Here is a 19071-nt window from a genome sequence, read left to right as displayed (position 1 = left end):
TCATTGCCAAGTCCTCCAAGTGTACAGCTGTCCCTGTGCTGACAACCTGTTGCCCTGGGGAGGGCTGTAGACTCAGTAAATGAGGCAGAATAAAAACATAATAAAGAATAACACTGCAGAGGCATTTCAGCACCAAAACAATGTAAATTAATGCTATTGCCACTTTTCCTTTTTATTAAAAAAATGTAAACATGTTCACCGTCATATTTTACAAAACACTGTTGAACTCATTCAAGTAGTAGCAGAGTCCCTGTCCTTCTGCATCAGAGCCTCCATTTCCTCCAGCTGCTGTTGCTGTGCACACTCCAGTTCCTCCAGCCGGCGACGCACCAACGACAGCTCCCTTTGATGCTGCTCTTCCTAGGAGACGGTAAAGTACCATGCATAGTAGTACATAAGGACCGCAGGAATACACAAGAAACGGAGGGGGAGAGTGATTTAATCCGGTTGCTCCGTAGGTCCGTATGTAATTGTCTCTGTCCGTAACCTTACGGACAACACTCAACCCGACAGATTAAAACCGATAAAGACGTACGTACGCTTGAACTACCCGTGGCAGTAGTGAGGACAATTACTTATGACAGCGGTTCTGAAACCTTGTACCAACAAGAAATATAATTTAGCAAGAAACAGGAAAAAAGGAACGTCATTGCAATCACTGAAGAGGACGTCTGGACTCCTCACAGTCACAGCCTCAAACGGCTGTATTGGCATGAGAAAACATACACACAAACGCACGCGCGCACACACTCACACCGCCTGTCCTCCAACAGCGAGACGGGTGCATTGCACTGTGTTTTGTTATAATTACTCAGTCCGGGTGGTTAATCTGTACCTCGGTCCCTCACGGAGTTGCATTTACCGCAATAACGTTGCCGACAGCAAACATCACGTCGGTCTTCGGGTCAAGAAATTCTGTGGTTCTACATATTTTGGCTAAAAAAAACACATCCATGTGGCGCGTGGCCCAAACGGGAGCAGAATTGGAGCGGACGAGCGGGTCGGCACGTAAATAACGTAGAGAGGAACTATGCATGTCGACGGATCTACCGACGTACTCTCTCACCCAAAAACGTACACAAAATCACGCATACGTAACTAAACGGCCCTTAAAGGTGTGGGTGTTTTAATGAGCAACTATGCCTTGGGCCAGTGATTAGTTTGATATGCATTAGTTAACGGACCCCCATTTGATATATCGTCGTTGTTGGGTGGAAACCTTGAATGTCCAAAACCTTCCTTTTTTTGTTATTTTAAAAACCGTGAGGTGGATCAGGTATTTTCACTAGTTTTGTGCGAGTCTCATATGATGAAGCTGGGCTTTACTTCAAAAAACGTAGACATTTTAAACTTGGAGATACAAGGTTTCTGCCCGACAGATATATAATATATATATTTTAAATTATACAAATGTAACCAAATGGTCCCATAAGGGTATATTTGGTTCCATTTGTAAACTCTCAGAGTTGCAGACCCATTAGGGTCCATTCGGTCCCCTGGTGGTGCCCGGAACGATCTTGAGAAACAGTGTGTTTGGCCACCTCTGTGAGTTAATGCCATCTAAAAACGGCTAATGTAACACAGCTGCAGATAATACAAATAATAATGGGCGTTAAATGTAGATGTGCAATTATTAGCAACACTGGTGCCCGTTATCAATACTTTCACATTACCACACAACACTTATTATTCATTTTCGAGAATCCCACGTTCAGCCTAGCATTTTTACATATGGCTTTGTGTATATGTATGTCCATCCTGCAAAGCTGGGCATTGGCCATCCTTCGCGGGCGTTTAATGAAATTAACTTATCAATTCATAAAAAGGCACCCCTCACTGCACACTGGGTGATTTTTTTAACCTCTAGATGGTAGCAAACATACAAAAGTGGACTAGGGTTAAATGCATTTATTATTAACTAGAAGCTTCGGGCGGCCCAGCGTCTAGTCGGCGACCTGGCCAACTCGGGAACGATGTAAATAGGGAATGAATGCCCCGCCCTTTAATGCAAACCCCATTATACCTGTTGTCATAGGACCCGTTTTGACCATCTGTTTGCCTGTGTCCATTTATGCCCATATATGGAGATATCTGTTATCTGTCTGTCTGTCTGTCAGTGTCCATTTTATGTCCATATATGGAGATCACTGCAGATATAGTTCTGGGTCCATTTTATGCCCATATATGGAGATATCTGTCTATTTGCGTCCATTTCATGCCCATATATGGAGATCTCTGTATCTGTCTGTCTGTGTCCCTTTATGCCCGTATATGGAGATCTTTGTGATTCTGCGTAAATTTTATGCCCATATATGCCATTTGCGTCCATTTTATGCCCATTTATGGATGCGTCCATTTTATGCCCATATATGCTATATATGGAGATATTCAGAGATTTTTTTTGACTCATGTGGCGTACGTGATGTCAGAGCCTTTTATGAAGTGATGTCACAATGAGTCAGAGCTTTCGCTGATTTCCTCCGGAACAGCCTGATGTCAACAATCAACCCCGCATAAGGAGATTCCGAACGTTTCGCGCCGGTTCGGGAAAACCGCGCGTCGGGTCGGGTCGAGACCCGCACTGCACTCCGTGCCGCGGCGGGGAACGCGCGTGCCGAATCTGAAGCCGGTGGGACGAACAGTTCTCGAGATACGCGGATTACAGACACACAGACAGACAGACACGCAGAGACTTCTCGCATTTATAGATAGATAATACTTAAGTAACTTTTTCAATAGAACTAATCTTACAATTGTCCTAACTATTAAATCGCTTAAGTTTTAGAACACCCTCTCTGTTAATTTCAGCCCCTAAAGCCTTCTGTAGTAAATATGTTTTCTATGATCCTGGCCGGGGACCGGATTTCGCAGCAAAATTACGTCATCTGCATCTTTCCGTATACATTGTATATACATTGGCCAATCACAGCACGGATCATACACTACCGGCCAATCACAGCGCGTCTTGCCGTCTCTTCAGGAAGTAGCTTGCCTCAACAACAGTGTTTACGCTGGTGTTGGAGTCTTGCCTGTTACTCCCCAATGCCTGGTCGCAGAGGGTCGTGAGACCCCTCTAAAGATGCGTATCGGCGAGGTCGCGGTGTTGCGGCCCCGCTCCGGTGGTCCGCGGCGACCCCGGGCGAAAAACGGACGAAAAATGCAATACCGCTACTGACCTAGCCTGATTTCAGACTCTACGCTGGGGCTTGAGTCTGAAGTTGTCTCCATTCTATTTGATTGAAAAGGGGAGGGGATTTAAAATGTGAAATTCCCAATCACAAGAGATCTGGTGGGAGGGGTTGTGTTTGACTTTTGCACACAAAACATTCCCTCCTCCCCCTCCCCTCTATGACATGCACCAAACAGGTCATTGTCTTTGATGTTTCATTGATTAGAGAGAATCACTAATGAGCTATCGACACTTGTAGTTGCAGCTCTTCTGAAGATCAAAGGAGGCAATTAAGAACGCTGGTGAGCCACCCCTCCCTCCACTGTTTCTGTTGATTTTCAAAAGTTAGACGCACCCCTCCTCCGTATTGCATTGATTTCATTGGTCGGTAGGCCAAGATACCGTATCAAGAGACGCGTCATATGACACATCCAGACCAAGAGATGCAGTTCACTCAGAGAGTGGGCGGGTCTATTGGCTGGAGCCAGGCTACTACTGACCAGTAGTTGAGCAACTTCCATAGTATAGTTTTAACTCATTCGTAGTTTACGGCCGTAGAGCCCGGAGATTTCTCTATGTCTTTCACTGCCGGCTTCTCCTACCTGTTAACGTGGGCGCTCATCCAGTTCCCATCGTGCGTGATCGGACACTGCTATGCATCGTGTGTTCGCGTATTCCATCAGCTTCTCAAATCCGCTGAAATGTTTTCAATTGATCAATCCGTTCTCCATCTGCAAGCCGCGGAGTTTATACAGAAAGCTAACGGGCCAAAATAGACGACGGACCATCAGCTTCCGGTTCACGGGCTCAATGATAAGTGGTCCGCTCAATAATGTGTCCGTGTAGAAACCGATCACGGAGCATTAGTTCCGGCCTATTTTAGTTCCGCTTCGATAAAAAAATGTTTTTGAATTAAAGCTTATTAAATCTCCGGGTTCTACGGGCATGGCAGAGAAGGGGTACAAAGGGGTATTTTTTTGGCAGCAAAATTGTTAAGAATGTGGAGATGGGTACCTCAGACCCAGGAACGAGGAGGGGCGCAGGTGATGAATTCATGAAGCCAGGACCCGAGCCAGCAGGAATCTGGTTGCCCAATAGGAGGCGCCGGAACTCACTGTGTCGTCGCTGGAGCTCCTTCAGTCGTTTGCTGAGATGGGTGTGCTCCTCCGAGTAGGATGGACGTCTGACAGGAAAGAGAAGATATTGTAACATGCATCTTTTCCAATACAATATGTGAATATTGTTTTATGAGATACACAAGGGTTCCTGTGTAAATAAGCCATAAAGCTTACTAGGATCTTCTTTCAGTTGACATTGTACCAGTGAACTGTACTGTCATGAAACTGTACCTTTTCCTATGCAACCTTCTAATAAAGGCTTCAATCAATCAATCAATCAATCAATCAATCAATCAATCAATCAATAGGTTAAATGTGGTCAGGCTTGCTTTCTCTGAAAGAAGGCCTGGAGAACCTGGGAAGTGAAAAAGTGGATAGAAATAGCCAGGGCTCAGCTGTTGATATGTGTGTTTATTTTGCGGATATACTGTAAATTGTGTGATCTAATTTTCGCACCTAGTCACAGATACAGACAGACTCGGTCCTGTCACCACTCAATCACAGTTTAGCCATGCGAGTGAGCTGCTCACTCATTCTGTGCACCGTTTCAAATCAGTTTCTCCAGACCACCAATCGGAGTGGAGCGAGAACGGAGGGTTACCTTTTGGCTGCATCGGCCTCCAGTTCCACCTCTACAACCTTGGCCTCCAACAGCTGGATCTTATCCTGCAGTCTTTTCTCCTTGTTCTCTGTGAGGGCTTTTCTCTACAAAACAAGCACACACCCATTCGCATAAGACATACAGTAAGTGAAAACCACAAAACAGTAACTTGCTGCAACTACAACACGTTTGTGGGGACCCATGGCATTGTACCTTTTTCTGGGCCAGTGCTGCCCTCTGCAGCTTTTCTATTGCTTTGCTGTATTTCTCCTTGGCTTTTCTGTATTTCTCCTCCAGCTCTGCCTCTCTCTGCTGAAGCTGGTGTTTTTCCTCCAGCCACTGCACACGGCGGTCCTCCACAAGACTAGAGCAGACATAATAAACAGAGAGGGAAGTTAAGTAACTAAGCAATACTTTATGATGGCACAAAGGTTAATATTACACTATATTAAAGTAGACATACTTCTGTGCCAGCCCAGTATCACTGATCACGATTATGAAGCTTTCCAGTGTTGAATCAATAGTACGATGTGCAATCATATTAACCTGACAATGCATAGTGAAAACTGCCATTTGTACAAATAATCCAAGCACATCCATCCATGTCGGCACTTTCATTTGGCCTCTGGAACACACACATTCCATATTCCAATGTATAACTTAAAATTCAAGCATTTATCTGACACTCTTAATCCAGACCGATTTACAGTAAGCAAGTTAAACATGAGGTTATATTAAATGCATAGAAAATAGTCAAGGCTGGTGATCTGGTGTTCTTGGTTTACCTTGTAAAAACAAATTATTATAATTATTATCATGGCTTACATCGCTATCATCACTACATTTCAGTGGAATATCAACATAAAAGAGAACAACAGATGAGTTTTGAGTGCATTTCATCCATCATGTCATTAGTTTTGAGTGGCTGCTGTCCATTACACCAAAGAAAGAATTCTCCTTCTCCATCTTCCATCTGCTACATCTTCATCCAATTGAAAGGTTGTATACAGTATGATTCATTCATCCTCAATAGCATCCTGGGCTGAATAATGGTCTAACTCTCAACTCATGGTTCTTGAAACATATTATCAGCCGGAATGCTCAAAAACATGAAAGAAAAAGAAAACCCTGTCCCCATGCCAAGGACCTGTGCATGCACAGAACACACTGAAATATCTAATTCCTATTTTCTCAATTTCCAAATCAAAGCCTGTGCATTATAAAGGACTGGCACAGAAATCATAATTTCAAACATCAAAAGGCATGAATGCTGTATGAAGCAAGCCCTAATAAGCGTACTATAATGGACATAATATGTCCATTGTTGTGCCTGGGTAGTAGCTCAGTCAGTCGGTTTCCAGGCACCGCCAACTCAGCTTATGAGTAGCGCGGCTATGAGGTGCAGTAAGTACTGGGAGCTGATGGTAGGTGTGGCGCTCCACCTCAGCAATACATCTCCCAGGGGTCTAGCGCATTGTAGCGAGGACAGACGTGTCCCCGCGTGTTACCGGCTGATACCGACAATAAGCCAGTCCTGACCTACTTACTTTGTGTCCTATATAGCACACACACAACAAACGGTTAACCACAAACACACTCTTGTGGCCCGACTCAAAGTCATTTTACTATTGTGGCCATAATCTAGTTGCATACCCCTGATATACAGTAAGAGGAGGTGATAGAAAACCTCCTCCAAAGGGAAACCATGCTACTCTAAAGGCCACCATGTTTAAATGCCTAAGTTGCCGTTTCTCTAGTATCCACCCAGAGGTTCATGAAGCGCACACACACACACACACACCAGGGCTCGAGACTAACGGCATCCCTACGTCCCAGGGACTTAAATATATGTGTTCGGGACGCAAATGAATCTCCCCTGGGACGCATTCGGGACGTAGAGGATTTTTTTGAGCCAACGGCGCATATCAATGTCACTGCTCAAACCATGGTGTGCAAACTCGCAGCATGAGACTCACAGAAAATGAATAGGCTATGATGTAAACAGAATGTTTAAGAAGTTACCACAGGCAGTGCTGATCATCCTTTTCAGGTACTTAGTTGCTAAAATGCTGCGCAATTTGAAGAGATTAACTAGCAGAATGAGGCAGAGAACAGACTGTCTGGGTTACAACTAGTGGAAAATAGCCGATCTACAAGCTGTGGCTGAGAGATAAATCTTAGCATCCCCGCCCCCTGCTTCGCCTCATAAAGAGTAACGTTATATGATTTGGATTGTGATTATTAATGAAAATGTAAAACGGAACACTGTCAACGCACCAAGCACAGACACATAGCCTACGTTTAGTGAGCAGCACGCGCAGTTGTTTGGATATTGGAGTAGGACACATTGTAATTAAATCAACGGTTTGTTTAACTTTTGTCATCTCTATAAACCTATAGCCTATATTCCCAATTACAAGACGTTATGTGAATATGTTCGTCTAATCGTCTAATCAACTTCATCATCACAACCAGCCGTGAGCCGTGCAAGCTGGCATTCATTTTACAAAGTTCCCGTGCCGTGTGACAGCTTATTTTCTCCAGTCCAGTAGTGTCTCTAAAACTCTCAAAAACAACCGGTCCACTCATAATAAATAACTCCATTTCGGCAGCAGCTGCACGCGTCTGCACTCTCCACTCGATGAAGCGTGGATGGCACTGGTTATACTTCTTTCAGTACGACGGTGTTGTGCGGTGCGGTGAGCATATAGACGATCTAAAAGGCCTCAAAGCCCTGAGGATGCGCGTAGTTGTAGGGTTGTAGATTAGCGCGCAACACGTTCGTACGGACAAAGTACAAACCCAGTTTTACCGTAATTACTCCAACAGTCGTGCATGATTGGTTCTTTAGTTTACCGTATATGACAATCACACCAGCAAACTGGCTGAGGTAAGATTTTTAGAAGCCACAAATGACAGTATAAAAATAGAAAGGATTGTCAAGCCAATTTCACCAGCAGCAACAACAACAAAAACCACAACAACAATATAACAACAATAATAATAAATATTATTATAATAGTAATACTAATAGGCCTGCAATAATTTATTATTATTTTTAGGGACGGATTACATTCATTTGGGGACGGTTCAATTTGTATTTTGGGACGGTCCCGGGACGTAGGTGAAAAAAGTTAGTCTGGAGCCCTGACGCGCGCGCGCACACACACACACACACACACACACACACACACACACACACACACACACACACACACACACACACACACACACACACACACACACACACACACACACACACACACACACACACACACACACACACACACACACACACACACACACACACACACACACACACACACACACACACACACACACACAGTTCTTGATGGCTTGCCCCCCAGGATAGGAGCCACGCAGTAAAAACACTAGTGGCATCCTGTAACCTGCGATAGCAGCAACCGTGTTTTCCAGTCCCTACATGCTCTACCTCTCAGCCTCGTGCTGGCTCTTCTCAAATTGTGCTCTGGCCGTCCTCAGCTCCTCACGGACCCTTTCCAACGTCTCCCGCAGGCGCTGGTTGGTCTCCACTAGATCACTCTCAGAGTGGGACAACGTTCCCAGCTGGACACCCAGGTCCTGATTGTGCTGTTGATTTAAAGACCAAAAAAGGACCACAATATTATAAACGATACATAAAGTGGGCGTGGTGCAACATGATGAATAAAGGGCTACTAAAATATAGGAATATCGGCAGCAGGGGTACCCGTTTTAGATCAGCTATATCTGCCGTCTGTCTTTCAAGCTCTTCGAGGTGCGAGCCTTGCTGTTGCAGTTTGGTCCTGAAAGACAATTCAAGATAGGAATTAAGTCAAGAGACAAACGGGAATTAAGTCAAGAGACAAAACAGCTTCTAGACATACAGTTTTGTCTACAGCAGTGGTTCTCAAAGTGGATTCCAGGGACTCTGTGTGTTCCTTTAGGGGGGGGTCTAAATTGACCCATACAAGTCTGTAACTCTGACAGTGTACAAATGGAAGCAAATGAACCCTAGCGGGTTTATTTGGTTCCATTTGTACACTGTCAGAGTTTAGGGGAGACCTTGAAATTTGAAAGTTTGAGAAACACTGGTCTACAGTATTATTCAAAGTACAGAAGGCAAGGCAACGCACAATGTGAACATCCTTTGAATCAACACAAAGCTTACTTCAAGCTCTGAACTTCCTTGCGGGCTGACTCCTCCCCCAGCTGAGCGCTACGGAGACGCTCCTCCCACTCTTCTTTTTGTGCTTGGTCAGCACCACTCTGCATTGCCCTTTGCTGTTCCAGCTCTGCCAGGCGGTTCTCCAAATCAAGCCTAAACAAACACAATGAAATAAATAGATTTTAATCAATGATATGACAAATGAGCATAACCTTTGACTGTACTACCTGTACTGCAATCTATCAGATAAACCACCAAACTCACTAACTCACACACTCACACACTCACGCTCACGCTTATCTACGTTTATCTATTCACTCGCTTCAGCAACTGATCCCAAAGTTCACATGGTATTGGCCATTAGCATTATACCAACGGTGACGGAGCCCGAATTTCATTTCTCCCAAATTAAAGCTGTTTATTAGCGTTTTCTTTGCCTGTTGTCATGGTTACGGTCCATTCCTCCAGGCCATGGGATCTGTAGCCCCACACACACCCCTCTCTCACAGTTAGGAATGTGCACTCTCTCTCTCTCTCTCTCTCTCTCTCTCTCTCTCTCTCTCTCTCTCTCTCTCTCTCTCTCTCTCTCTCTCTCTCTCTCTCTCTCTCTCTCTCTCTCTCTCTCTCTCTCTCTCTCTCTCTCTCTCTCTCTCTCTCTCTCTCTCTCTCTCTCTCTCTCTCTCTCTCATCTTCCAACGGGTATGAAAAAACTATGTGGAGCAAGCGCATTCATACTTCTATTCACCTAAATTTGCTGTTAAATTATTTGCATCATAAATATACACTCCTCCATGAGCTGCTCCTTACATTATGATGCTCCCACATATTCTCACGCACGCACCACAGTAACTTTCCCCACAACCCACACTCTGCACATATTTTGGAGCACATATCTTCGAACGGGTAAGGTCTAGTATTTGTAACAAACCAAATGGCTTCTAAATCGGTTGAGAATTATTATTATAAAATTTGTATTACAACTATCCTAATTTATAATACACTATAATGGATTATAACACACTATAAAGTATTAATGTATTACTATGATAATTATAATACACTATAATAGATTATAATAGTGGTTATAACACAATAGAATCTATTATCATGTATTACAACTATATCCTGGTGGTCAAAATGAAAAGTCAGTGGGTGATCAGTCATTATGAAGTGTTTGGCCCTGTTTGGCCAAGCTCAGACATACTCTAGATTGGATACTTTTTAGTACCACGTTTAGTACCACTTTCACACCACTCTACCCAGGTCCTTGTAGTGGAAAACCTGGCACAGTGGGCGGTGTGGTGTGGAGTGGTGTGGTGTTGGGCCAGTGGAAAAGGGGCTTATGGCTATTAGTAAGTGTAGCAGTGTAACTGCTGCACAGGCATTCATCATTGCCCTTGGTAACCAAGTTTGGGTGATACTAGTCTAAATGTATACATAGACAAAGAGGAATGGGGATGAATAAATGGATATTCTTACTTCTCCTCGTGCAAAATAGCAGTTTTGTGGAACTCTTCCTCACGGGTGGCCTGCACCTTGCGGGTGAGTTCCCTCTCTTTGTCAGCCAGCATCTCTTTCTGCCTTTCCACAGCCCCCTTCAGAATCTCCACATCAGACTGCAGACCTGAGGGATGCAAAGGGAGAAAAGAGATGTGCTACAGTGATGGGTGCAGATTATGTAGGGAGCTCCTCTAACAGAGCAGCCCAATGTCAGCAGAGCGTAGGTACTGTACACAATAAAGCGAACTGGGCAGGGTTCCTGAAATGAAAGCATGCTTAAAGGAGGACTTCACCACTTTTCAAACTGTCTTCATATAATAGGTCCTCACTAATGTTCATGATAAAATAGCGCAATTCTTTTCTACTCAGTCTGGGTCTCATAGGAGAGCTGTGGGCGGGTCAAATCCATCCACCAGTGACATCAGTGGTGGCTGAGTGGTTAGTGTCCACACCTAGGACTCCGGAGGCCCCAAAGGTTGCAGGTACGATTCCCCACTCCAGCTACCACAGCTCCCCTTCCCCCTTGCGCTCCTTGTGGGCATCACTGGGTTGAGTTCAGCTGGGTCAAAGCTGATAAAAAAAAGCAGCTGGGTTGGGCTGCAGTATCTGAATTTCCCCCGCGGGAGGAGTAGGTATTCATTATTCATTATCATCGTTTGACAGATCTTTTTTTTAAACAATATTTTTGAAAAAGATATTTATATTGTTAGTAACGTGAGAACAATGGCTTCCACTTTAACATTGCAACTTTTCAGGAATAGAAAGCCTGCAGTTTAGATTAGATTGGATTCCCCATTGATGATGTCACTGGTGGATGGATTTGACCCGCCCACAGCTCTCCTATGAGACCCAGACTGAGTAGATTCTTTTTTCTTCTTTTTGCTTTTTATCATGAACATTAGGACCTGTTATATGAAGACAGGTTGAAAAGTGGTGAAATCTTCCTTTAAATACAGAGATATCCCAAATGAGTGACTTGCAGTAGATCATGAATTGCAGAATCAATCTGCATCACTGTAAACAATACTGTAGTTTTTGTGGTCTTCTTGGAGGGAGGGAGTGTGAGTGTGAGTGTGTGTGTGTGTGTGTGTGTGTGTGTGTGTGTGTGTGTGTGTGTGTGTGTGTGTGTGTGTGTGTGTGTGTAAAGCATATCAGGTTGTGTCTGACATCCATACCATCAATTTGCATCTGCAGCGCATCCCTCTCCCTCTCCAACTCCCCTTTGGACCGGGCACATTCCAGCTTGGCGTTAGACACCTCCAACTTGTGTGTGTGCTTCATGCTCTCCACCTGCAACACAGAGAGAAGTTTAAGAACAGATAACCACAGCTACTGAGTCTGACTGGTGAAATTATGCCACTGTCACATGTGCAAAACCTTTATGAACATTCCCCAGCACTTTAGTTTTACAACAGTGATGTCTGTCGGGAACCCTTCGTGCTCTAATAACGGTTTCTCTACCCCCGAGCTATGCCGCCCCATAAACATAATGCTGTATAAAAACGCATGTGTAATAAGTACGATTTATGTCCCCAGGTTTGATTGATACCCAATTTCTACCACTGAACTAGACTTCCTCCAATCACTGCCGATTTGATAATGATATTGCATTAGCATACTCTACCATACAGATTTGTCAAAAAATAAAATAAACATTTGTCTGGAAGCTGGTGTAACTGTTCTGCCCTGGTCAGGGGTGAGAGGTAAAAAAGCAGAGTGTACCTGGCAGGTGAGAGAGTTGACCTCTCTCTCTGCCTTGTGCAGTCGTCCAGTCAGCTGGGTGTTCTGCTCATGGCCGTGCTGCATCTCTTTCTCCATGCGCTCCAACTGGAGACGCAGCGACTGCCGCTCTGCCTGACAAAGCCAAATCAACGCAGTTAATGAATCACACCGCAACCAAGCATTGTTCCTTGTCATTTCTATATCCAACTAGGCATTGGTATTTGAATCGTTTTGTCAATGCTTAAAACAAGGGTCTTCAACAGGGGGTCCGGGACCCCTAGGGGGTCCTCGGAGTTACTACAGGGGGCCTCCAAATCATTGTGTGATAGAAACCTTTTTTCTAATTTTTTATATTAACCACTTGAACCCTAGTGTCCATATTCTGAGAACTTTAGCCAAAAATAGCAGATCTACAAGCTCACAACGCCTCGCGCTGCGAGGCGTTGTGAGCTTGTAGATCGGCTATTTTCGGCAAAGAGCTTTGGTGTAGAGTTGAAAAAATAGCACCCCAAGTACAGAGTGAAAGGTCACGTTTATTAAGTATTGACGGTTCAAGTGGTTAAATATCTGAAAACACAAATTTACAAGAATCCAAAATATGATTGTGATTGTGTTGTCAAACAATGGAACTATGGAATCTCTGAAAAGGTTTTCGGGGTCCCTGCTTCATCCCTCTCTCAACTAAGGGGTCCTTGGCCTGAAAACGTCGAAGACCTCTGGCTTTCAATGCTCTGCAGTCATTTGGGGTAAAAGGTCTTAACAGTTCTGTTGGTATTACTATGGTGAGGTGACCAAATTTAGCCTATCTCACTTTTTGTGAGCTTGTGGGTCGGCTATTTTCTGCGAACAGCAAGCTGGCTTCTATGGTATGCAAATGACTGAAATCAGTCGTGGTAAGTGAGAACTTGAATCCATGCCAATAGAAGCACTGTTTGTCCAGTAGTGTGCTTATCAGTATTGTGGTTCATCTTCTGTTCAATCAGGATCTGGTAACTGGTTTCCATTCCTACATATAATGTAACTTAAGCAATCCAAACAGGATGACAATGAGAGAAACGGACATCCTCTAACCTCCATAGATTTAACCGCTGACTGGGACTCGGCTAGCTGGCGGATCTGGATGCGCTGCACGTTCTCCACCTGCTGGCCTGAGTTGTCCCTCTGGGCACGGAGCTCAGCCACCTCCGCCTCCAGGCCTTTCAGCCGGAGGTGGAGCTGGGCCTTCTCCCTCAGCAAAGACTCCACACGTTTCTCATCACGAGACGGGTCAGAGCCCTTGTAATGGGCCACCAAATCCTCCTTATCCCGTTCCAGACGGGCCATCTGAAAACACAAAAATGTAATTAAACATTTATAGTTGTGCCAGTCTCCCAAATTTGATTGTAATGTCATTATTAAAAAAATACAGTATATACGTGTGTGTGTGTGTGTGTGTGTGTGTGTGTGTGTGTGTGTGTGTGTGTGTGTGTGTGTGTGTGTGTGTGTGTGTGCGCGTGTGCGTGTGTACACTGTAAGTATATAACAGTATTTAAGCACATGCTACAGTTTCTGTTTGACCTCAGTGGGAATCAAACTCTTGTGTGAGTTCTATGCTTTACATATTGATTTACGGTAGACCAGAAGCATGAGAACACATGGAATAGTAGTCCACATGAAGAAAAATAAATCGCTCTGTGATATAAATATGAATATGAAACGTGATATAAATTGTGTCACAGTACAAAGGCTCCTCTCAGCTGAGGGTCCTTGGAATCTTTTAATTAGATGCAACCTAATGCTGAAACAGCTGAAGTTGTTACTCTCTCAATCATATAGATCACAAACAATCATGTAGATCATGTCCACCTACCTCTGCCTCAAAACGGATCTTCCTCTCGTCCAGTATTCGTTCACTTTCTTCTCTGTGGTGATCAAACTGGGACTTAAGGAAGGTGTAGTCATAGCGCAGCTTATTGTATTCTGACCTGTACTTCTCCGACTCCTAGAGGAATGGAGTCAAGACAGGTTTATTTGTATAGCACATATCATACACAAAGGCAATCCAGTGCTTTACATAAGGCATTAACCCTGGCATCTTTATTTTGGGAAAATGTTTCAATTTGGGAAAAAAACTACTACAAACTCGGTTCGTTTGCTATTTTCGTTATTTGAGTAAAATCGAAAAGAAAGGAAACAAAGTCTAAGTGTACAGAGAAACACATTGTCAGTATCAGCATGGAGAGATGAGGGGCAACAAAAGACACAGGCAGTGGGACATTAATTTGCATACGTATTACTTTTTGACATGATTACAGCACTCCATTCCAAGTAGTGATGGGCAATCCCGTTCATTTCAGTGATCGGATCATTTCGTTCACGTTCATGGTAATGATCCGTTCAAAAGATTCGTTCAAATGATTCGTTCATAGTGCGATCGTCCCGTGAAAAACACAATCGCGGGAGCGTTTTATTACGTCGCGAGTACAGCCCGCCCTCGCGTCCTGTCTGCCGGCCGGGGCTTTTAGGGGGAGGGGCGGGGGTGTGAACGAAAGTGTGAACGACCCATTTCAGGGATTTGAACGAATCGTTCACGAGTCATGCTAATGATTCGAATCTTATGAACGAATCACTCATGAACGACACATCACTAATTCCAAGACATTCAGCGTCAACGCTAATCTCAACTGTTGCCATGGATGGGGTGATTTTCAGCTCACCTCTTTCACCTCTACTACCATTTTAGAGATTCTATCTTACGTTCTTAACCACTTTAAACAAGGCGTCCTTATTTTAGGCATGTCATTATGTGCAAATTTAAAAAATTGTCAAAAGAAAATAGCAGATATAAAGCTCACAACACGCTATGTCACATGTCACACACCACACTGTGAGATTATAGTTCGACTATTTTCACTGCCCCGACACCGTTGTGTGATTAAGTATGAAACAGGGCTTAAAGACAACATTAACTGGTATTATGACAGAGTATTTAAATTACTTTAATTTACTCCTCCCGTCACAACACTCCCTGCTGACAGGTGTCGTCCCAGCCTGTAGGAACACATGCAGTGACAAATATCACCTTCCCCACCCGGCTTCCCTCCCCGAACACAGGCCAATTGTGTTTGCACAGACGCCCGACAAAGCCGGATGCACCACGGTGGATTCGAATGGTGGTCGGCAGGGACTTTACTACTGCACCACCCAAGCACCTGATTTCCTTATTGTGATTTTTTTAGGAAAATTTTAGGAAAACGTTCTAAATCACACCACCTGTTGACGGTACAGTACAATAGCCATAACAGAGAGGTAAAATGGTGTAGAATTAATGTGACCTCTTCCAGCTTGTTGAAACGTTCTCTGACTGGCCCCTCCATCTCCTGCTGGACCTGGGCCCTGAGGAGCTCTAGCCGCTGAGGAGTCATCACCTGCACGCACACACGCGCGTGCACACGCGCGTGCACACACGCACACGCACACACACACACACACACACACACACACACACACACACACACACACACACACACACACACACACACACACACACAAATGTCAGAACTCCACGTAGAGCTAGGCAATTCTCAAATATAATTGATGTATTTTAACCTGTTAAGATCTGAGTCCGATTCTGCAAATACCTTCAATCAGACTAGTTGTCACAGTTTCTCAAGATTTTTCAAAAATGTTCAAGAAAAGCAGATGCACGAGCTGCAAGCCAAGCCAGAGGGGATTGATTTGGGAGACCTACGTCATAGGTATGTCATAGATATGACTTACGTCACAGCACAGATGACCTCACAGGCTGGCCACATGAAAGTCTGAGGTGCATAAAAACATGGTGGGTCTTGGGATCCAATGAAGAAATACTACTAAAGGGAAGGACTGTTATTCAAAGGCTGGGACTAGGACCTGCCGCAGTGGTGTCCGATTAGAACTTAAACCGGGATATCTAACCCATGCTAGTAGAGGTATCTGGGTTGTAAGGCCAGGTACCCCACAGAATGGGTATGATTCAACCATCGCTCTCGAGAATCTCCAACTCTACCTTCAAGACCATCCACATATTTTCGATTCCCATACAAACCAGGGTATCTGGCCTTACAACCCAGATACCTCTCAACTCAACAGTATACGACTTATCATACCCATACTCTGGGGTACCTGGCCTTACAAGCCAGATACCTCTACTAGCTTCATTAGACCACCTTCCGAACCACACAAGTTAGTTCAGACAAATTCTGGCAAGTTTGCAGAGGGAGTGTAGCACCCAGGATTACATTAGAATTTGATAAATGGCACTGGGTGAAAAATGTGTTACAAAATCGTGGGATAAAATAAATAAAAAACAACACTGCGGGGGGTCCTAGTCCCCTAACCTAAACTAAAGTCCTTCCCTTTAGTAGTATTTTTCATGGTCCCATTTTGATTGCAAGACCCAACATGTTTTTATGCAACTTTTGAGTTGTTTTGGCTGTTCTGGTGCTTAAATTTCCCCTCTCAGATTCATAGTGAATTATCCAGTTATGACCTAGTGGCAGGTACCTGTAGGCGCAGCTCCTCCAGTTCCCTGGTTTTGTCCAGCAGCTCTCCTCGCAGCTCCGCCAGCAGCAGCTGCATCCTCTCCTTGTCAGACTGCTTGTCACTCAGAAACCGCCTCGTTTCTCCTTGTGCCCGTGTAATCTCATTCTGCAACCTGCGACAACACATGGGGTTTTTTCAGGTCAAAGCTTTTAAGTTACTTTGCTTTGTGAAACATCACAGCGATACATCTGGGGGAGAACTTGAAACAAAAATCCAAGTCATAAATCCAAGGCATAAAATGTTTTCTTGTTCAAATGGAAGAAAAAAAAAGGGTGGAAAAAAAGAAGAAAAAAAGGAGGGGAGTGGAATAGGGTTTCAGAATGTATTGTTTTATTTCCAGATCCAGCCAGGCCACTGGGATATTGTCTCATTTGCATAGTACAGTATAATAGAATATACACTGGATTAGCTACTGGGTGAAAGTAGACCCCAGCTAAAGCACTGAAATGTTGAGATGTCTTAGACACCCACCCTGGGTATATTCTGTATGTAGCCTATATATTGACACTTGCTTTGGCAATGTAAACTATGTTTTCTCATGCCAAACTGAAATGCATAACATTTTACCTGGTGTGATCAGCCTTCAAGGTCTCGTAGTTTTGCTTGTGGTTTTCACACCTCATCCTCTCATCAATCAGCATCTTCTGAAGCTCCATCTCTGAGCCCCCCAGCCCTGTGGTGGGACCCCCCACTGAGGCTGGAGGTTGCAGATTAGGGAGGAGGGGTCCCGACTGGCCGAGGGAAGAGGGGTTCATCTTCTTGCCCCTTCAGGAGAAGAGAGGAAAAATTCAAAGGATTTAAAAAAGGCAAATAGAGAAATGCCCTTGAGGTGTGTATACACTATACAGTATGAAGCTACTAAATACAGAATGGTTGGCAGCGAATCGTTATCTCCATCCTCATATGAAACAGAAAACGGTGTGACTGAACAGAGGCAGAGCTCTGTGTTGTCAGTGTTTCCATGGTGGCTTCCATGAGTCCCCCAGCTACTCACGGAAATTACAACTCCTTCACCAAAAGACTCAAGTGAATCAATCTCAAGTGATTAGTTACCTTCACTCCCCCAGGTCTGTTGTGGCTACGGAGTCTTTATTTTAGAGAGACTGGGAGTGGGAGACCGAGATTGCTTGATTGCTACCAATTTGCTAGCCCTGAATACATGACCGTCATGTATTCAGGGCTACTTGATTGCAAGAGCCAGCAGCCCAGCACCAAGGCAGTGTAGCAAATTCGGATTTAGCCTTAAGTCTTTTTGAATAACACACATTTAGTCTCAGTCTTCTTAAATTGTTTATTCTAGTCTAGTCTTGTCGACTAAATATCAAAATCTTAGTATTTTAGTCTTAAATAATGCAGTTAGATTTGACAGCAAATAGGCTATTTAGTCAATTTAAGTAATAGTATGTAAATGTTTTATATTGCTAGTGTTATCCTAATACTCTTTAATCCTATAAAAAAAGACTGAAACCAGTCTGAGCACAATCTGAGTAGCCTACTTTAATTGTAGGCTATACCCATACAATTATGCACCTCAGTTAAATCTTATCTCACGGTAACAATCATCAAATCAATGTTTCTAATTAAAGCTTGGCTGAACCAATAGTTTTGGTGTCGTTTGTATATGAACGACATTATATTTTAATAACGTGTCATCAATGTCGTAGTTTACTTTCTTTCTCGTCGCCTTGATGTGTGTTGTGTAGCACTAGCCACTAAAGCTAACATGTTGGTTTCCCCCGCATAGTTTCGATGCTGTTGCTGTGTTGCTTTTACAGTCTATACTCTATGGTTTATTGTCTATGGCGTTCTAGTACAAGATTGCTATATGGTCAAAGATAATCTGACTTAAATGCTGAAGACGGAGCGATAAATGTCTGGTGGTTGCGGAAATGTTCGAAACAATAACAAAACGTCTCCACTGTTACCAAACCAGCTGGTCCATTTTAAAGGAACCAGAGATTGTTGTTTTCAAATGTGGCGCTCCGTTTGGACGGAGTAGCGAAACAGACATGATACACTACACACACAGCTCCGTTCTTAGCAACAGACGTCTAAATGATAAATAACCGTACATTAAATGTTCATTAATTAACTTCGTAAAAGGTTACGAGTTGGTTGCCGAATGTAATGTATCTCATTCTCACCTATTGCAGAAGAATTCACTCCTTGAGGCTTGAGCACACAGCACAAACACATTGCTGTCGGATCACTCGGCTGGTAGTGGTAGTAG

The 19071-nt window shown here is 43.9% G+C and overlaps 1 protein-coding gene across 1 annotated transcript; it reads right to left on the bottom strand.

Annotated features, from left to right (window-relative positions):
- Positions 1 to 231: 231 nt before the first annotated feature.
- cep83 (centrosomal protein 83) lies at positions 232 to 19071 on the bottom strand (the record flags this gene model as incomplete). Its single annotated transcript, XM_080754397.1, has 16 exons — positions 18986 to 19071; positions 17409 to 17606; positions 16803 to 16953; positions 15593 to 15685; positions 14128 to 14259; positions 13350 to 13601; positions 12279 to 12410; positions 11732 to 11846; positions 10536 to 10680; positions 9060 to 9209; positions 8619 to 8694; positions 8343 to 8500; positions 5102 to 5252; positions 4889 to 4992; positions 4184 to 4352; positions 232 to 360 (listed from the first exon to the last, which is right to left on the bottom strand). The coding sequence occupies exons 2-16, from the start codon at positions 17594 to 17596 to the stop codon at positions 232 to 234; spliced, it is 2145 nt and encodes a 714-aa protein (XP_080610523.1). The 5' UTR covers positions 17597 to 17606; positions 18986 to 19071.

This window comes from Nannobrachium achirus (genome assembly GCF_963921795.1).
Source record: "Nannobrachium achirus genome assembly, chromosome: 23".
NCBI lineage: Eukaryota > Metazoa > Chordata > Actinopteri > Myctophiformes > Myctophidae > Nannobrachium > Nannobrachium achirus.
Note: the sequence above shows the minus strand (reverse complement) of the source record. Positions and strands in the feature narration are given on the sequence as shown.